The 20,244-nt window shown below is 46.5% G+C and overlaps 8 protein-coding genes across 8 annotated transcripts; 3 read left to right on the top strand and 5 right to left on the bottom strand.

The window, feature by feature from the left end:
* The first annotated feature begins 428 nt into the window (after window positions 1-428).
* Window positions 429-1,471, top strand: LOC128708052 (uncharacterized). Its single transcript, XM_053803009.1, has 2 exons — window positions 429-1,224; window positions 1,287-1,471. The coding sequence occupies exons 1-2, from the start codon at window positions 429-431 to the stop codon at window positions 1,469-1,471; spliced, it is 981 nt and encodes a 326-aa protein (XP_053658984.1).
* A 75-nt stretch (window positions 1,472-1,546) lies between these two features.
* LOC128708960 (ATP-dependent DNA helicase Q1-like) lies at window positions 1,547-3,688 on the bottom strand. The gene is made up of 3 exons (XM_053803942.1): window positions 3,040-3,688; window positions 2,274-2,973; window positions 1,547-2,204 (listed from the first exon to the last, which is right to left on the bottom strand). The coding sequence occupies exons 1-3, from the start codon at window positions 3,686-3,688 to the stop codon at window positions 1,547-1,549; spliced, it is 2,007 nt and encodes a 668-aa protein (XP_053659917.1).
* Window positions 3,689-4,499: 811 nt separating this feature from the next.
* On the top strand, window positions 4,500-5,770 carry LOC128708041 (zinc finger protein 568-like). The gene is made up of 3 exons (XM_053802998.1): window positions 4,500-4,628; window positions 4,705-5,504; window positions 5,566-5,770. The coding sequence occupies exons 1-3, from the start codon at window positions 4,500-4,502 to the stop codon at window positions 5,768-5,770; spliced, it is 1,134 nt and encodes a 377-aa protein (XP_053658973.1).
* A 193-nt stretch (window positions 5,771-5,963) lies between these two features.
* LOC128708365 (UPF0545 protein C22orf39 homolog) lies at window positions 5,964-6,516 on the bottom strand. Its single transcript, XM_053803339.1, has 2 exons — window positions 6,436-6,516; window positions 5,964-6,359 (listed from the first exon to the last, which is right to left on the bottom strand). Exons 1-2 carry the CDS (start codon window positions 6,514-6,516, stop codon window positions 5,964-5,966), a joined length of 477 nt encoding a protein of 158 aa, XP_053659314.1.
* Window positions 6,517-6,879: 363 nt separating this feature from the next.
* Window positions 6,880-8,137, bottom strand: LOC128718762 (zinc finger protein 180-like). The gene is made up of 4 exons (XM_053812380.1): window positions 8,018-8,137; window positions 7,680-7,952; window positions 7,114-7,628; window positions 6,880-7,045 (listed from the first exon to the last, which is right to left on the bottom strand). Exons 1-4 carry the CDS (start codon window positions 8,135-8,137, stop codon window positions 6,880-6,882), a joined length of 1,074 nt encoding a protein of 357 aa, XP_053668355.1.
* A 476-nt stretch (window positions 8,138-8,613) lies between these two features.
* Window positions 8,614-10,708, top strand: LOC128709135 (uncharacterized). The gene is made up of 3 exons (XM_053804121.1): window positions 8,614-8,902; window positions 8,983-9,085; window positions 9,169-10,708. The coding sequence occupies exons 1-3, from the start codon at window positions 8,614-8,616 to the stop codon at window positions 10,706-10,708; spliced, it is 1,932 nt and encodes a 643-aa protein (XP_053660096.1).
* A 582-nt stretch (window positions 10,709-11,290) lies between these two features.
* On the bottom strand, window positions 11,291-13,406 carry LOC128709136 (mitochondrial uncoupling protein 2-like). Its single transcript, XM_053804122.1, has 3 exons — window positions 13,266-13,406; window positions 11,939-12,209; window positions 11,291-11,874 (listed from the first exon to the last, which is right to left on the bottom strand). Exons 1-3 carry the CDS (start codon window positions 13,404-13,406, stop codon window positions 11,291-11,293), a joined length of 996 nt encoding a protein of 331 aa, XP_053660097.1.
* A 3,784-nt stretch (window positions 13,407-17,190) lies between these two features.
* LOC128707418 (116 kDa U5 small nuclear ribonucleoprotein component) lies at window positions 17,191-20,115 on the bottom strand. The gene has a single exon (XM_053802371.1). It carries the CDS (start codon window positions 20,113-20,115, stop codon window positions 17,191-17,193), a length of 2,925 nt encoding a protein of 974 aa, XP_053658346.1.
* Between the last annotated feature and the right edge of the window lie 129 nt (window positions 20,116-20,244).

The raw sequence follows: 20,244 nt of genomic DNA, 5'->3' as shown, positions 1-20,244 counted from the left end.
TTGAGTGAAGGTAAATGGTGACTACAACTCACACCGATAAAATTTACTTGGAAATGAGCGCAATAGTACTTCGTATACTTGCAACAAACAAAAACATCAAATCGATCGTACGCCCAATTATAGCGCTCATTTCAAAATGATTGAGGATTTAATTTAGGGCTAGTTTCACGCGCAGCAATCCTTCCACGGGCGCATGGGTTGACGACTGAATTCATTGTATTAGTTTTATTTATTAAACTTTACACCTTTTTTTGTACTTAAGGTAAGTTAAATTTATGGATTGTTTTCAAACGAATTAAAAAAATATTTTCTTTGATATACCCATTTCCATGACCGTGAATTATCCCGCAATGCCACACGGAGAAACTTCAAAACAGATTTCTTCCCGGTATAAACAACAACAATCAACGCCTTTCCACCGCACAGCGATGGCTAATTTGCGCGATATTTCATCCAAAAAATCCGCCCGTCCCACGATTAATGTGGCCATCCACCCCAACCCAGGCACACCACCCACCGGGTCCGGTGGTTCGCACGACAGTGGTGAGTACAAACCCATCTTCTTCAACGAAATATCGCAAATAATGCGTGGCTACGGTGATTGTGAGAAGCCGCACCGTGAATCGGTCCTGCTGGTTGAGAAGATAGTGCTACAGCAGCTACGCGGAATCATGCAGGAAGCGATCGACCATGCCATGTCGCGCCCAAACTCGCCCACCCTTTCCCGGCGTGACTTTGAGTACATTATGCGCAAGAATCAAATACGCGTGGCACGGTTGCAGAAACATTTTCGCGATGTGGCACTGATGAAGAAACGGCTGAAGGATCTGTGCGGCGGACGCTATTCGCATCTGAATCTGGGTGCCTGTCCCGAAACGTCGGATGATGATTCTGACCGGGAAGCGCCGGAAAAGTACGACGAGGAGAAGGTGCGTCGTCTCTTTCGAGCGGACCGCATATCACAGATCCTATCTGGTAGACAGTACGACGAGTACATAGCGGCCCGTCGGGCTTCCTTCATGCACCGAAACACGGAAGTGATGAAAAGCAAGATGAGACTGTGGCTAAACATTCCGGAGGACGTGAACATAACGCAAAGCTGTTTGGTTACGTTGGCCTATCTAGCGCATGAAACCATCGCGGTGCTAGTGGACCTGTGTATACTGTCACGGTTAAACAGCTCCAACAGAACCGTTGATCCGTACAGTCGAGTTACTCCTTCCGGTGAGTAGGATAGAACAATAATTTACTGTAACATTTGCTCAGTTTTGGTTCGGTTTCCACAGGTAAATCGTACAACATGCTGCACACCTGTCCGGAGGTGTCGCAGGGCCGTGGGTTGGATGGCGTGAAGCCCATCACGCCACAGGAAATCACCGAAGCTATGCGAAGACACCGACAGATGGCCATGCGTAACTCGGGTCGTTATAGAAATGCGCTTAATTTTAAACCTCCCTATCTGGCAATGTAAAAACATACGCGTGACACTGCGGGATTGTCGATGATAATTCAAACTTAAAATAAATGTATATTTCCTTTTCAAACATTAATCTCCATCTAGCTCGATCACTTCTACATCATCTTGGATAACTATGTCATCAGGAGACAGTTCACTCGCAGGAGGTGAAATGTCCGTTTCGTCTTCGGTGCTATCGGTCGAGCTCATAAACCGTGTACTCCGGCGTTTAACAGCGCTTCCATTCGTCTGTACAGCAACCGGCCGTTTCTTCGCTTTACTAGTCGATGACTTAGTGTGTCCATTTGTCCGGTCTGCGTCAGGTACGAGCGGAAATAACTTACCATATCGGAACTTCAGTGTATTGTTCGAAACTCGCGCTGATCCTCGCTTGATGTAACTAAGCGTTGCGTACGGTGTAAATACGAACGATTCCTTCAGGTAACCGTTCACGATGAGGTACGCCACGATCTGTTCCGCTATCGTACGATCAATGAGCGGAGCTGGATCCGTTAGCCGAAGATGGGCCTGTCCTTTGTGCATCCAAGCGTCGACTAGCTTTAGACCGGTTACGTTCATCTGCTCCATGTCGGCTTTCTCGATAATACGGTACAACTGCTGAACGTACGGAGCGATTTCCTTTTGCGGACGAACCAAATCGGTGTTCACACATCGATCGCACATGGCGTTACAATTTTCGGCGCCCCATACTTCTGAAAAGTATTGCGCAATGATCTTTCTTCGACATCTGAAACGAGAGAAGGATGCAAATCGATTAGGATTGATTGGATTATAATAACACTTTTTCGACGCTTACTCGTTGGTAGTGATGCAATATTTCACCAATGCATACGCATTCTTCAGTCCGGTATGTTCGGAAAAAGTCATCGTTGTGATGCGAAACATGTCTACAAAGTTGTACAACAGTATGCAATCCGCTGGTCCTCCATCCCGCCCGGCACGGCCGCTTTCCTGGTAGAAGTTTTCCATACTTTTGCTCAGCGTGTGGTGTATCACAAACCGTACATTGCCCTTATTGATCCCCATACCGAATGCGACCGTTGCAACGACCACCTGCAAATCTTCGTTGTACCAGAGCTTGTGTATTTTGGTCCTGTCCGCTGAGTCCAGATTCGCATGATACGGTCCCGCCTTCAATCCACGCGACATTAACGCTGTGCTAATGTCAACTGCATCCTTCATCGAGTACGTGTAGATGATACCGGACTGGTTCCGAAACCGGGAAACGAGTAGATTTGTGATCAGATCGTACTGTTCCTGCTTACTGGCAGGTTTCGCCAATACGTGATAGTAAAGATTTGGTCTATTGAATGACGCCACAAACAGTAACGAGTCCGGGATGTTAAGCATCGTCTGCACATCGCTGATGACTTTCGTGGTGGCTGTCGCAGTAACCCCTAGCAAGGGAGACTTGGGAAACATCTCCTTAAGCACATTGAGAAATTTGTAATCGGGCCGGAAGTCATGACCCCACTGAGAACAACAGTGTACTTCATCTGAAAAAGAGGTGCAGAGATGCATTACTAAAGTATACAAAATCCATTCAATGTTGCTTCACTTACCTATAGCGAAGCGATCCAAATGCCCGTTATTGTAACACTTCTGCAATGCAGTCATGAAACGTTTACTCTTGGACAACCGTTCCGGTGTTACGTACAGTAGCTTTAGGGTCGGCTTACGCTTCTCGCTGAGTTCCCTGTGTATCTGATTAATGTCATTCTTATCGATGGTGCTACAGAGCAATTTGGCTTTGATTTTCAACCGATCTAATGACCACACTTGATCTTCCATGAGTGAAATAAGCGGTGAAATGACCACCGTCAGACCATCGCTTAGCAAGGCAGGTAACTGAAAGCACAAACTTTTGCCTGCACCGGTTGGAGCGAGAAACAAAACATCGTGGCCGGACATGAGAGCATTAATCGTTGCCAGCTGCTTGGGTCGGTATTCTTTCACAGAAAACACGGTAGAGAGAAGTTGCCTTGCTTTGGCGGACCATGGGAACTCTTCCCCATCCCAACTGCTTCCCGTGTGCTGGATTAATCTTCGCTGCTTCCGAAGGTCCTGTATTTGCTCGTGGAGATCTAGAAGATGTGCCTTTTGCGACTTGAGCCGGGATAACTTGTTTTCAATTACTTCTAGCTTATCCGAGATTTGTTTCTCATGCATACTCAGCTCTTCATCATCCAAGGAGCTTAACTGTTCATTCATTGTAGCACGGAATCTATTTTCGATTGATCACTTAAAATTGTATACAAATAACAACATAAACTACAAAGCACACGCTTTTATCTTATTTTTTTACCACAGAACATTACTTCTGCTCAGCACACCATACAGCGAAAGAACGCGGCGTTCACTGATGTGACATTTCTGCCAGAGCGTGTTCAGCGAGCTTGTGCGTCCTTCAACTGAACTGAGATAAAATATTTATTCAACGTACTCTTTGGCAAACAGAAAACTATAATGAAAGTTTGGAAAAAATAGGATCAAACCCCGAAACAGATCGTGGAGAACCGGAATATCCCGTACAATCAAAATACAGGAGGCTCCCTAGATAAGCGGTTTTTGGAAATTTGACAGCTGAGTCAGTTTAGCTCAAAATCTAGGCAAAAAAGTGAAAAACTGAGCTAATATAGCTTCCTTTGTCATATAAAATATTTTTTTGTAGTTTATTTTAATGTATTCTATCAAAATGAAGCCTGGTTTGCTGAATAAATTAAGTACAGAGAAGGAAGTCAACTATCTAACTTTGAAGTATAACCGATTTTACTCCCGGATCCAACTTACGCGGAAATTCGAGATACGCGGATATTTCCCGGGTTATAGCCGTCCGCTATCAAAGCGTATCTCGGGTACTGCTTGCACGGCACAAAAATGTGTTTATTTTTTTCAAATTATGGCACATGTCAAACAAGAAACGTCAGCCAGTAATCAATTTGCTGTCAAACTTTTGTGCACGAAGGTAAACAATACATCCGATCAAACAACAAGCTGACCAACGAAAAGTATCACCAACCAAATGGGCTGCATGGAAAGAGTTTGTCGTCTCTGTTTGCAGGAAGAGTTGGAAAATAGCCACGGCGTACTGGTTCCCTTGGCCGAAAACAGTAAGATAGTGAGCATTATACGGGAAACAACCACGATTGATGTACGTCCAGACGGGGAAGCACACGGGGATGACGATCGCAGCACATAATCTATCCTTGTACGCTATTTATTTGTAGGTTTACGTAGACGACAGATCACAGTATTATTTGTGTGTGGAATGCAAAGAGGCTCTTCTAAAGTGCTTTGACTTTCGCGAACGTTGCATAATTAACGATGCAATATTTAGGCGGAAATTCTCGAAAAATTCGAATGCAACGGAAGAGACACTCTTTATGCCCGTCGACACGGTCATCGTGGAAGGCAGGGACGGTGTGGAAAAGGATGAAAATTCCGAAGACGAAGAACCGTTTATGCAGGAGTTTTTGGTTGAAACGATCGACACGAATGACGATTGTGATGCGTACGAACCACTGAAGGAGGAAATGCTGACGGCGGATTTTTCCGATAGTGAAGAATTGTCCAAGAAGAAGAAGAGCGTGCGAAGGAAACGGGGCCGCAAACAAACGGCTGAGGTCGACAAGGCAAACAACAAGCTGCCCTGCGCCCAGTGTGGGAAAATGATTGCACGCAACAACATCAATCAGCATCAGCTCACGCATGATCCCGATCGGCCGAAGGTGTTTTGTTCGTATTGTGGCAAAGCGTTCAAGGATCCCCGCCGAATGCAGATGCACATCAACAGTAATCACACGCTGGAGAAGAAGTATCCGTGCGAAATATGTGGGAAGGTTTATCTTCGGCCGACTTCGCTCAAGGATCACAAGCTGGCGAAGCACAGCGATGACAAGCGGTACGAGTGTTCCGACTGTGGAATGGCGTTCACCAGCTGGGCACAACGGTGGCACCATTTCAAGAAAGAGCACACAACGGCCAAACCATTCGCCTGTACCTACTGTGATTGGGCGTTTAAGTTCAAGTACGTTGGTATGAACATCATGTTTGAAGTCATTCTATTTTCAACGCTTTATTTACTCTAGGTGTGATCTGACCTTGCACATCCGAAAGCACACCGGGGAAAAGCCTTTCAAGTGTGACATCTGTGGAAAAGCGTTCAATAAAAGCTACAACGTAGTGATACACAAGAAATCGCATCGCAATCTCCTACCGGTTGAGCAAGGAATGGGAACAGCAGATGGAACGTTGATACCGCAAACCGTTGTCAAAACGGACAATGTAGTTTAAGCGATGTAAGCACACCGTATTTAACCGCAAGTATGTAAGTTATTATTTTATCCCGAACAAAATCTTTTAAATATTATGAAATACATATATTTTTTCAACCATGAAACAGACGACTGTCGCAATTGGAGAAGGATGCTTAAAAGCTGTGAGCTGTGTTTTTACGTTAACCATGTTGGTGGTGGTATTTTGTGGGTCACATTATAGCGCAGGAAGAAGTCTCCGAATCCGGCGTTGGCGAACCTTCACGTCGTTCTTTGGCCTTCAAGGCTAAAAACGAATTTTCGTATTCCTTTTGCATATGTTCCGGCAGTGGTTTGGACCAATCGTCCGGGGGAGTCTGTCGCTTCGTCCACACGTTATTGCTGTAATGGGCACGCATTCGTTCTTCGCGGCGCTTCTGTTCGCTTTGTATTAGCTCCAGTGCACTTTTGGTATCCGTTGTGTTCTTCTCAAACCGTACACAATTATCGAAATCTCGCTTCCACTGATTGCAGTCGATCGATTCGCCGTGTATGAAGTATTGATTGAACCGGGCCTTGATGCTCGTACAGTCTTCGTACTCTTCATTATATAAGTAACACGGTCGGATCTGGTGTGGAGAAACCGGCAACAACAGAAGCGTTTAGATGGAAAATTCTTTTCTACGAAAATGGTAGCGAACTTACCGACCACAGGTTTTTCAACACTTGCTCGTCCTCGGCTGTTTTTGGTTTGATGGCAGTGGCGGCTTCATACATTGTAGACATGCTAAGTTGCGCACCGTGCAGTTACAACATTGATTCATTCAACCACTTTTGTTTATGTGCTCTGACAACAGAGGCCCTCCAACGTGGGCTACATTCACGCTCGGCGCTGTCTGTTTATATCATGTAGGATTGAACATTTTTCAAAGCACACACACACACAGCCCGTACAAGAATGCCGAGTTTGTTTATTTCTTGTTTCTCTATTTCTTAAAAGAAAATTTGCAAAAGATGGGATTTCAACCCACTTTTTAGCGATAAAATACGTGACCCCAACTAGTAAACTAAACGAGATAATTCCTAATACCGCCCTGTCAAAGATTACCTAGGGTCGGGAAATCGGGTTCTCTGCTGAGTTTACAGTTGCTATGTTTTTGTTTTATCTTTACTTGGAACAGGCTTGCTCTCATCGTTCCTATGAGATTTCTTGTGAATGACCACGTTGTAGCTTTTGTTGAACTTTTTACCGCATATATCACAGGAAAACGGCTTCTCCCCGGTGTGCGTTCGAACGTGCAGCGTGAAGTCACTCCTATGTTTAAAGGGGACATACATTAATGCATGTTATTATTTAATCGTAATAACAATCAACTCACGTACTTTAGTTTGAATGCTTTGTCGCAATATTGACAGGAAAATGGCTTCGCTACCGTATGTGCCGTAATGTAATGGTAGGTCTTCTTAGAAAAATTGGTAAATTTCATACCGCACTCATCACACTCGAACCGTTTCACCTCCGAATGCTTCGCATAGATATGTTCCCGTAGCGAATTAGGTCGAAAGTATATCTTATCACACTCCTTGCACTCATACTTCCGCTCGAACGTATGGTGGCTGTTAATGTGCACCTTTAACAGATTCGAATCCTTGTACTTCTTTCCACAGTGCGAACAGCACAGCTGCGGTGGTTTGGGGTTGTGCGTTTCCAGGTGCTTCCTCATGTTGCTTCTACGAATCATCTTTCCACACTGTTCACACGGTAGATAACGGTTCGAAGTAGACGCACAAAAGGTGGGCTTGGGTTTAACGTTATTTTTCTGATTAGCTTTGTTAGCTAATCTACTAGCTTTTTCCACAGCTTTGGATTCAGCGCGTGTTCTGGCATGCTTTTTGGGCTCCTCCTTTACTTCTGTCCTTCCTTTCCTCAATCCAACTTTTGCTAATACATCTTTTTGGACAACTTTTTGTTCGTTTTCAAGCATTGGAGACTCATCATGGTTAAATTTTAGTTCATCATCAGCTTCTTCTATTATCACCACTTGTATGTTCTCGGCAAATTCGTCTTTAATACCAACTATTCCAACGCATTTGTCGCTCTCCAATGTGGCTAGAAATACCTCATTGTTCTGCAAACATGTTTCCCGAAACTGATCATACTGCAACAGCAATTGACGACACTCTTCACATAAAACAACGGATGCCATTTGACTTGGAAAGGCCTAAAACACGAAAAAAGGCATGTTACATGCATCTTTCGACACACACTTCGCGTCCATGATCTTACCTCGAGCGATGTTAAATTAAATATAGTCGTTAACAGTGGGTCATCTTTTTTCAGTTCGATAAAGTGCGGCTCTTTCTCTGCTAAACACAAACGGCAAATGTTTTCACAATAAATCGTCATTTTTATAGGGATGCACATTAACAATTAACAACAACCAACATTCAGCGAGATGCGCTGCAATGTGTTTTGTTTACGGTGCAAAGAAAAAAATGTTTTCAGCGAACTTGACAGGTTGGGATATAGAAGAAGGGCTACTTTGGATCATGATAAATGAGGAAAATCGAAGCATTTGTTGTATTCCTAGCCTTTTATCCTTTTAATTGTAAAAACGATTGTTATCAACAAAATGATGTATTAGTAAAATTATTCACAAATCCAACATCACATTTGAATATATTCGATGTAAATCAAGGGAATTTTTGGCGCGCTTTTTGGCATGACAGTTTTAACGATACGTAAACAACTTGATCCAAACAGAAGCTCACGCGATCCGTTCATGTGTACCGTACCAGTTGCTGTAAGCGCTATTTAAACACGGAAGAATACATAAAGTTAACAGTTTTGTACCAATAAATTGTACCCTAGTTGCTCACAAGATGATTGAGCATGAGAATAATCGCGCACAAATGGTGAAGATGCGCATGCTACGCGAGTACAACATTAAGGTGATCGACAAGTGGTTATCCGAATGTGTGTCCTTCTGTCTGGCGGAAAATCCGAAAATATCCAACGAAGGCCTGTTCCAGTTTGCGTTCAGTCAGTGGCTGTTGGCTGATTTGAATGAGGTTGGCATCGCAGTGCTGCCTCCGGGGATGGACGTGAAAGTGGAACAACACACAATGAACGGATCGTTCCCGGTTCAGATGCAGTATTTGATTGATATCTGTTAGTTGTAAAACGTTTACACGCATGGTTGTGTCGTTCCATGTAAAAGTGAATAATTGTCTCTCTCTTTTTACTTCTAGCTGAACCTGCATATGACCAATGGCGAGCTTTATACAACAAAAAGCTGGATGAGGCCGATGATGAGGTGCTGATGAGAAAAAATCAGGCACCCAACGTAAAGAAGTAAGAATGTTTTAGTGACTCCCTAGGGCAGACTTGTACTCGGTCGAATGCATTTTATTTTCTTTCGTTTATTACATTTTCAGACGAAGAATGTTGAAACTCGAACTGACGGACGGGAAGCAAACGGTACTAGCGATGGAACACAGCCCAATCAATTGCTTAAACACAAAGCTAACGCCCGGCTTGAAACTGCTCCTAACCGGACCGATGCGATGCGTGAACAAAGTAATCTTTCTCGAGCCACGGAACGTTCGTGTGCTCGGTGGAGAGGTGGACGTGTTGCTGATAACAAATGCGTACGAAAATGTGCTACTTCGTGTGTTGAACAAACCGGCTAACCCCAATCCAAAGTTGGATTACGAAGAAATCGAAGTATCGGATGCTAGAAATCGTCCAAATCACAGAACAATCCAATCCATCCCAATGCCACAGAATACAGCCTGTCCGGAGCGGAAAGGAAATCAAAGGAAATCACCCGCCGTGGCCGAGGATGACGATGATTCTTTGCTGATGGGAATCGATTTGGATGTGATTGAAGCAACTCAGCCAAAACCGGACCAAGTACCGACAGTCAGCACACTGATGGACGATGATGATATGGATGACATTGTGCAGCTGGTGGATGTTCGCAATGAACCGGAAATTATGCATCAACAGGTATCCTCCACCAAACATTCACAATCATCTCCATTTGGGAGAGAAATTACTACTGCGCCTATTCGCAAGGCGTCTAAGCCAACGTTCGATGGACTAATTGAGGATGATATCGATATGATGAACTCTTTGGAGAATGAAATCCGCAATGAGATGAGAACGTACGAAACGCGCCCAGCACCTGATGAGAAGCCGAATGAAATAGATCCACCAAAGGCAAAAAAATCTAGATCGTCTGATGAGTATCGAGCTGCACAGCAAGATGAGACACCAAAGGACTCACTCATAGCACGACAACCGACAGCTTCATGCAATAGTTACTCATCCAGCGTTGGAAAGGAACACCCAGAACCACAACCTTCTACCAGTAAAAAGTTTAACCAGTTTAACACTTCGAATCTGTTCGAGGACAGTATGGACTGCACGGAAGAGGTAGGGTTTGCTGGCGAACCAACCATGTTCAAAATACTTTCGCCCAACTATAAGTATCGAATCGACGGCACAAGTTTAGTAACAGTCGAGCAAATAATGTCACTGCCGGAAGCGTACCGCGTCGACACTAGTTTCGTGGTGTACTGTGAAGTGGAGAGCGTCCCTGAACAACCCCGTATTCGCAAAGAACAATGGCACCTCAGCATCGAGCTAACGGATCACTCGAATGTGTGTCTGCCGGTTCGGTTGCACGATAGCGTCATCAGCAAAATGGCACGGCACAATGCAGCTGAATTGATGCGAATGCGCAAAACGGATCGTGAAGGTGTGATGAAGCTGCTCGAATCGATATTGCAGGATTTTAAGGAACTGTTGCAGGAGATCAAATGTTTCTGGCGGATAGTTTACCAAGCCGATCGCGAGTCTTCCGAGCCACCGGTGGTGATGGAAACGTACGAAATGAACGAACAACGGGGAGCAATTTTACTGGATAAGATTATTCAGGAGAACTGTAGTCAATTAAGAAAAATGTTATAGAATTTGTTAATTCGTTGGATATGATGGAAACACATTCCGGACACTGAAACACGACAAAAGTGCATCGTCTTCTCATGTGGTAAAGAAAAGAACCAAACACCATGGAACCCAAGGATTGATCGACTTGAAAGGTAAGAGCATGTTTGTTCCTTCTTTGTGGTTTATTAATGTTTAAAATTAAGACGTGACATACATTTTTCCTTCGCACATACACATACACATACATACTTATTATCACATTCGTAAAAGAAAAGCAAAAGCTCAAGTGGAAATGTGGAACGGGAGGGCTCACATGGAAACTGCACTGTTCCGCACTGCGTCAATTTTTTGCATATCGATCGACACTATCCGGTCGATCCGTTTCCATTCCCTTGATCCTGTTGCCCTGACTCGGTCACACTTGGTCGCAGTCATACCGCGTTGTAAAACGTAATTTTATCCATGTTGTATAAAATAGCTACATATCAGCAACACTTCGTTTGCGCTAGATACAATCCGGAAGCGTGTACGCGTGAGCCAATGAGCGAAAGGACCTGGTGACGGGCGCATCTAGCGCCCGGACCGCTCATCTGTGAGTTCGCTTTAGCTTCGGTTAAAGATGACCAGTTTCAGCTGCTCGTAACTGATCCACATGACCACATTCCACGAGACGAGCCGTGCGAACGACGGTACAAAGCCTTTGTAGAATGCCGCAACACCCTCCTTAGCGCCCATCCGGATGGCACAGTCCAATGCTCCACGGTACTGTCCGCGGGGCGAGTTCATGTAGCGCGTCTTCACCACATCCACCGGCGAGGCGACGATTGTTGCGGCCAGTCCCGCTACAACCGCGGCCGAAAAGTGACACCGGATGTCGTTGGGCATGTGTGCGTACAGCAGGAGACAGTCCTTCACCACGTCGTAACAGACAATCTCCGCCACGTTGACGATCGCATTACGACCCACGTTCGGCATTGCACCCTTCCACAGCCCGCGCATTCCTTCCTCCCGGTGTATCGTCCGGTATGCTTCCAGTGTGGAAGCGTACCGACGCCCGGTGGACGAGCGTGTGGCCGCTTGAAACCGCACCTTAACGACATCTGTCGGTTGTGCGATCATGACTGCGGCCCCTCCTGTCGTTAGACCGGCTAAGATTCGAGTTCCAATCTGAAGACCCGCTTCATTTTCTACAAATTCAAAATGTTTTCGTTAGTAATTCGTAATCGATAGTACTTCTTCTGCGAAGATTACCTTTAAGCAGGGAACCGTAGAACGTTTTCACGGTATCGTATAACCCTAGGCGGATGGAGCAGAAACACAGCTGACGCTGCAGACCAGCGGACAGTCCATTATACAGTGTCCGGAAGCCTTCCTGTCTGGTGATGGTTGTGAGCGTACCCACCAGGCCACGGTACTGCACGTGCTGGGTCGCCGGCACGGGTGTCGGGTTGAGCTTTAGCGAGGCGGATGTGTTGATGGCAGGAGCCATGGCGACTGTTCTAACCGGCTGTTCGCCTTGAATCTAAAATTGTGAGAAAAGGAAACAAATCTAATCATTCCATATACGCGCTGTCGGAAGTTATTACGCCGGGCAAATTGCCGTTAGTAACGTTGGAAAATTCAATTCAATGATCTGTGGACAATGATGGTCAGATGGCAGTAATTCGAAAAACGCTCCTATTAAATCTATCATCAGTCTTTCATCATACGATTGAGATAAAAACAACCCGCGGTTCGTCATTCACGACAAAAGATCAGCTGCCTTGAAATAGAGTGATGATCTCTAACAGCTAGCATCTTTATATCTGGTTGAACTCAGAAACGACAAAGAAAGTGTCGCTTCATTTCAAGAGCAAAGCACAGAAGGGATTTTTTTTTATTTTTGTACATAATCAAAGTTAACAGTGCCAAGTTTTCCAAACGGAATAAGTTCCAAAAGAAACTCTTAAATTTCTTTTCAAATCGAGCACTGTTCCGTAACCTGTCCCTTTGCGTTGCATAACCCGTTAGAGAGTTACCGCTCGGCTAGGTGAAGGACAATCGCATCAACGCGTATCCGCTTAGTACAAAGTCCTACGACCACGGCAGGGTTGCCCTACTTCCTACTGCTGATGCTGGGCTAGCGCGTCGCCTCCGCGTGAAGCATAGATCGATGGAAGGTTTGAACTTTGTACCGGCGAACCGATTCCACCGGTTTACACAGCGCACCATCGAGACGATCGAGCTTCGAGGGCACGAGCGAATGCTGCTCGTTGAACCGTTAAACCGTCATCACTCGTCGGAACCAACGAGTTGTTGTTGCTTGATGGATGCGAATGGTAGGGTTTACTCGATCGGACGCATTCATCCGCATCGGCGGCCGCCAAGACACCTGTCGCGGCTGATGTGTTGAAGGTGCCGTAAAGCAATCGCTCACACGCACGATGCACACTTTTGTTGGAACGGGTACGAAATAGGAAGTAAACTTTTACCTACTACCCAGCAGCAGATGATGTGAGCAGACAGAAAACGAGGAACATTCTGCAGCAACCTCGGCAACTGCGTACATATACGTGCAACCTTTTTGAATCTTCCTTACCTGTAGCCGCACTTTGGCCGTGTCCAGCGGGAAGGTGATGAAGTCTGCAAAACAGGCAGCCGTTCCAGCTGTGAGCAGCTTTACCGGCACGGATGCCGTCAGCTCCGTCGTCTTTGCTGAGGTTTGTCGTTGAAAGCTCATTTTGTGGGTGTGTGTGTGTGTGTGTTTTTATTCGTCTAGCTTGATGTTTATTCTTAGCAGAATATGTCCTAAAAGGAGAAGGAACAAAAAAAAAGCACACTTTGCATTATTAGCCCGATTAGCACGATCGTAATTAATTGTTTTGTTTTGCAGAAAGTGATAATGTGACGAATTCTTCATGTGTGCGTGCTTTGCTGGAACGATTGTCTGTCGTAACTGACCATCGCCATTGGTCATCGCATTGGTAAGGAAGAAGGGTCAGATGCGTGAAATCGGCAATGCGTAGTCGAACAGTCGATCTCACTCGTCTGATTCTGGCCCGAATCAACGAAAACAAAAATAGCCTTGACAACAGCGGCGCATCAAGGCGAGTTAAAGCCCGACAGAGGGGCGCGTTAAACCCGCGACACCATATCACGATCGTGTCCGCCATCGCCAATTAATGCGTCGTTCACATCGCGGGTCAGCTGATAAAACAAAAACCGGTGTCTTGGTGTCTTTTGTTGCCTGGCGGGGGGCTCGTCCAAGCGACAAAGTCTACACCAGCCAATCGCATAGCTCGGTATGAGGAGGTTTGTGTTTTTTTTTTTGTCTCGGCGCACGAATAAAGCCATTGTCAGTACAATTAGGCAGGAAGGGTGCTCATGTAGAACAGTAGTTACTGGTAACTGATTCACTTGAACTTGTTTGAAGATTGGCTGAAACTATCTTACCAAGGATCCAGTTTAGCGACTGAACTTAACCGGACGTCGTGGAATTAACTAAAATATTTAAGTTATTCTCTAGCTTGTATGAGCTTGGTACCGTTTCAACGACCACTACCGCGTCCTTGACGTTCACTATGGCAGACTGGTTCGTTGCGTACAGTTCTTCTTCATTACACACTTATCTGGGCAACGATTACAACGATACCATCGTTTATGATCTTCGATCTACGACTGTGGCCCTTTTGGGCGATTATCTACAGCCATAACTTTGAAGATAGTAACAAAAAACGACCAAATATTTATTGCCTTTTCGGTATCTCATGGGAAGTATTTTTTGCAATTGCAAAATCAGAACATTTGTCACAGAACTGTAACAAGCCTTTCGTTTTTTTTTTTACTAAATGCACAATTTTACAGACACTGCACAAAAGCGACGTCTTCAAAAACACTTTACCACACAATGTCCTCGGTTCAATTTGTCTAACCTCTCGTGCGCCTTTCTAAACGACACACCGGCCAATGCTTATGAAACACGCTTAACGATATGAACACACAAAACCACCAAACTTACACAACGGATGTCCTCCGGAGCAGCTGAACTTGGTGGCCAAAATTTGAAAACACCACACCGGTTGCACAATTTTTGTTTTACAACCAACTCCGATCCACCACACGATTGTTTGTTTTAAAAATTCATTTAAAACTCGATCACTCCTGATGGTATGATCGATGTTCACTTCCGGGTTGGATCACTGAAATTCCACTCCAAATGTAGTGTAATAAACGCTTCAACCACGCCGGACCGGAAAGGAGTCTCTGCTTAGTGAAGGAGCAGCACACGGTCACGCTTGCAGTCCGTGCGTGCTGGAGCGGACAAACTGATACAGTACGGCTGAAACCGCGTAACGGTGTCATATAAATAGGCTCGAGATCGGGTCGCGTCGAAACACGCCATCGCACGACCACGAATCGAACCTTGCGGGCGGGAACGAACCGGTGGTCAGTGCTATGGCACAGACACGCGCGCACGATGGTGGAAACGCGTCGTTCGGTCCCGCGCGGTTCGGTTCGGTTTCGTTTGGCCCCCTTTTTGGGGGAAGGTGGTGGTAAAGCCTGCTTTCGGGGGTTGCTGTGTTAGGGGTGGGAAAAGCGCGAAGGTAGTTACACAGATCAGTAGGCCGAGTGGTCATCTTGCTGGTCATCTGTTGCTATCGTCCAGTCAATGGTTCGATAAGACGAACGATGATGCTAAGGGGTGTCGTCTCGTCAACAGAAATATACAATGAACTCATTGCGTGCTAGTGCCGCTAGTTCCGACCGGACACTATTGTGAAGAATTGGCATTATAACATCCATGATAGCTGTTGCCAGAAGCAGAAATAATGTTGTTTGATAAATGATTCATCAGCAACCGTTATCGGTGAGGTAAATTGGGAAAACAAATGAAAGCGAAGCGACTTGGCAACTGGTTTGGCACATTTCGGCAGTTCGTCGGCAACACCTCACTGCGATAGACGCTAATAAACGTGTTTATGTCGAACATGCTTCAAGCACCGGTCAAAGGCGAGACGTTCACGCTAACCGATTGTTCAAATATTATTCGCATCGTTATGATCCAGAGCACGATCGTGCGAGTTCTTTTCATAGCCCGGACATTTACCGAAACCATGGCGGCGCCTATTTTTTCCCCCAAATGCCTGTTTGTGCGAACTCGCTAGATATGGTCGCTAAAAGAGTGGATGCGAAATTAGTGCCATTGAAGTTGACTTTGACGCGTGGCGTCGTATCTTTGCGTAAAGGAAGGCACATAAGGGACCCGAGTACGCGCGGATAATGCTATCTTGTCTTATTGTGTGATTGTATCTTCTCCGCGCGGAATCGTAAAATTGATCGTAAAAACAAAGTAGCAAACAGGCGCAGTAATCTTTCGCAACACGAATCGAAAACAGCAACAATAACAACAACAAAAATGGCATTTAAAATCTCAACGGTCATCACGAGTGTGCCGGACACGCAGTCATCCCTTGATATGGCTTGCTTTGTATTCCGTGCATCCCCAAAAATGCCTCCCCAGCGAGAGATGGTCCATCCAAACGGGCCTTCTTCCGATTACGATTTTGCGCTGCGGACCCAGAACGAACCGCTTATCTCAGGGCGCGCTAAATAGAAAGCAGCAGGGCAGCAGGTTGAAAAGGGTGTGTCCCATGGCGCGCGTGAACCAATCAGACGCTCGCGCTTGTTTTGATAGTCCAAATTTCGGAACGCGAAGGGAAAACATTGGGCTAGGCAACAAGCTGCTGCTTGCCGGTGAAGTTCGGGTTTGACTTTGAAAACAAATCACGCCACCGGTCGACCAGTATCGGCATTGTGGGGGTGCGTGATCATCAATCAACGGTGCCCCGTTGGATGGTTTCGGGCTAACCGGTATCAATGAATGATCGAACGATCGTCCGTCCAGTCGGGACGGTCGGGGGGAGTGTTTTAAAATTTTCGCGAAGGTCAAATGTATTGCGCGAGCTGAAGAAGCAACAATCCCTTGAGCATCATTAAAAGGGGGTGTGTATTGTGTGGCTTTTTATTACCATCAGGTGGGGTAATGTAGGGGGAAGGGACAGGGAAGACAAACTTAGTGACGTCGATTGTTGTACACCCGTTCCGCTGTGTACCATTAGCCGAATTTAGCGTCCGCTCTTCAGTGGATCGTTTGCGTAAACCCGCACAATTGAGGGATGATTTGGCAAGAATGGACAGACGTAAATCTGTTTGTTTACAATGAATGTTGAGTGTTTAAGCAAAAAACTAAATACAAAGGAGTATCTTGAAAGAAGCAATAAAAAACTATCACCTATAAACTCAATTGTTGACAATGGGCTGCTTTGAAGATAATGGAGTGTGTTAGCGATGGCTGGGTATTTCTGAATCTCCACCGTCCGAAAACCACCATTCGGTTCAGTAATTTTGTGTCATCAATGTGATTTTCCGACAAGCATCATACATAACTTTCTCCAATTACGAACACATATACTTATTTATTGTTGTTTCTTGCTACAGAGAACCATAATCGGTGAGAAATCGCTTTAAATGGGATAGTTCAACAGCACATCCTGGCGTGCCAACTCGAGCAGCATGGGGTCGTCGAAGAATTTGTTGATCGACACATCCTCCGACAGACCTTTCCGACGGCGCGTCTTCATCATGAACTCACGCGCCAAATGTGTGGCCGGCTGTGGTTCCAACGGTCGAATGATAATGCTCTTGTCCAGCGGATCGCCCGGCACAATCTGCCAGTGGTGAAACACGGACAGACAGAACGCTTGGCCTTGCGTGTGCGTGCGCAGATCCGTCTCGAACCCGAACGAATCGATCGCCGGCAGGAAGGCTTTGATAATGTACAGCGGTGATCCCGGTACCGGTGCGTCTTGTGTAACGTGACCACGGCGCCTTGCCAGTACGGTGTACACGGATGAAACGCAATCGGCTGGTGCTTGCACTTCCACGAACAGATAAGGTTCCATCAGGCGTGGTGTTGCCATCAGGAAAGCGGAGTACGCGACTCGCCTTGCGGTTGGAATGATTTGTCCACCACCGCGGTGCAGTGGTTCGGGGGCAATGACCGCATCCAAGATCTTGAACTTGACGTTTCGAATTGGTTCCTCACAAAGTGGACCTTCGCGGGTACCCCACTGGAATCCTTGCACGATCGAATCCTTCACCGTGCCTAGCAACGTTTTGTCCACCTCGAACGGAAGCGTATCGTCCACGAGAATGTTCGGTCCGGTGGAGTCAGGCCCGAATGCCCAGATCGATCGAGCGGCCAGCAAATCCCACTGATAGTTAACCTGGAAGAATTCGCCCAACTTTTTTTTGTTCCAACCGATCGATACCGTCTCATTCTCGATGTCTTCGGCGAGTCCTTTCTCTAGCGGTTCCGCAATCATCGTTATCTTGTTCTTCTTGTTGGGAGTTTCGGCGAAACATTTAAGCGAACTCGTTTCGACCACACTCTCGCAGAATGCTACCACTGGATCCGCTACCTTAATGTCGATCTCGGAGTACATCTTGCGCAGATCGTGCATCACACAATCAAGATACAGCTCACCAGTGCCAAGAATAACGTGCTCGCCGGACTCTTCCACGCGTGTCGACAGCAATGGGTAGGATTTGTTAAGCTTTCGCAAACCGTCCAACATTTTGGGCAATTCCGACGGATTTACCGGCTCCACCGCAATTTTAATGACACTCTGTGTGTTAAACTTGAGCGGTCGGAAAATGAACACATCCTCCGTCATCTGCACATCGGTAATGGTGGCCGTCTTCACGATACACTGATCGATACCTTCGATCAGCACCCAATTACCCGCCGGGACACGGTTCAGCTCGATTTTGTACCGAGCCTCATAGATCCAAAGCCGACCGACCTGCAGCACGCGACTATCTTCCTCATCTTGCAGCGTATAATTCTCGCCGAGCACTCGCACCTCCTGCCCAGCGTGCAGTGTTCCACTCATGACGCGCGCCAACACTTGGAAGAACGTACAATCTTCCGTTGGGTACATCTTCGAGCTGTGCACCATCAACTGTGCGTTTGCGTCGCACTGCAGCATATCCTGATAGATTCCACTCTCGCGCACCCCCGTGTAAATATGGTCCACCTTGACCTGCGCGTTTTCCAACGGGGATCGGATGTGTTCCACGCACATCTGCACAAATCCACAAAAATCGCCCACAAATCGATTGCATACGGTCCGAAGTAAGGGACGGATGTTGCACTTCATCTCCTCGCTCGAAACCGGTATCTGCAGCTCGGCAAGCGTATCGACCAGCGTCGTGTCCACATCTCCGACGACCTGAGCAAACAGTTTGTACAGGGGTTCCAGCACAAACTCTACGAAACTCCTCTGCGCGGATGTGTGCGCCGGCTTGCGCGTGAATTTCCGTGTCTTCGGTTGGAAGTACATATCGCCCCACAGACGCTTGGCAAATTCTTCCACATTAACGCCATCGTATGTGTCCGCGTAGAGTCGGGCGAATGATTTTAGCGTGAAGCAAACTCCGTACAGTGAGCTGGCAAAGCATACGTTACCCAACACGGGCGAAACGGGTTTCACGGTGGAATCCCCATGAAGCGTTAGCAATCCGTTGATTTCGTCTACAATGTGCTGCAATTTGAAGTACGCGTCCTGCGGCGGCAGCTTCAGCTCCAGGATCAACCGATCGATCTTGTTGATGCAAAGCGTAAAGGACAGCCTTTCCTGTATCGCATGCTTCAGTAGTCGCTCCGTATTAAGCATGACGCCTTCGGCAGCATCCACGAACAATACTACACCATCGCAGAGCCGCATGGATGCGGTTACTTCGTCGGAAAAGTTTACGTGTCCCGGCGTATCGAACGTGTTCAACAGGAAGCTCTTCCCCTTCACATCCTGCAGTACAAGCGTCATCGGAGTCGCTTTGATGCTAACGCCCCGTTCCTGCTCGGTAAACAGCGTGTCCGTATAGCGAAGGTTACGTTCCTCCATGCTGCGCAGCTGCGGATGAGTCTGCCGCACCAGACAGTCCACGAACGTGGTCTTTCCATGATGAAGATGCCCTATCAAAGCCACATTCCGGATGAGTGTCGGCGTGTCCATTAGATCCGAAAGAAACTCCATCTTGTACGTAGTTTCCGGCAGTTCCTGCGCTTTCAGCTGAAACTTCATGCGCTTCACCGGCTCAATCAAGGGTTTGTCCAAGGGTTGGGCGTCTTCCTCCTGCACGATCGTTTCTACCTCCTCACCGTACACCTCCAGTGAGGTGGGATAGTACCGTTTGTCCTCGTGCAGGACCACCGCTTTGGAGGATCGTTTTTCTTCCTCCTCCGGTTCTGGTTCATCGTCCATCATCTCCTCCTCCTCGTCGTCTTGCTGATCTGCTTGACCGTAGATGCTTTGGTCGTCGTCATCGTCGCTCTCCAGATCCGGCCCAATATAGTTGCCAAACTCGTCGTACGATGCTGTATCCATGATTTGCGAGTAAATCACCCTTAACTTATCCTCGAACCTCTGCCAAAACAATAAAAAAGCTCGTTTATTTAAGCAAAAATGCACTTTAGTTTTCACTCACAACAAAACACGCGCACTGCCGGTCAGGAG

The sequence above is a fragment of the Anopheles marshallii genome, chromosome 2 (genome assembly GCF_943734725.1).
Source record: "Anopheles marshallii chromosome 2, idAnoMarsDA_429_01, whole genome shotgun sequence".
NCBI classification, from domain to species: domain Eukaryota; kingdom Metazoa; phylum Arthropoda; class Insecta; order Diptera; family Culicidae; genus Anopheles; species Anopheles marshallii.
Note: the sequence above shows the minus strand (reverse complement) of the source record. Positions and strands in the feature narration are given on the sequence as shown.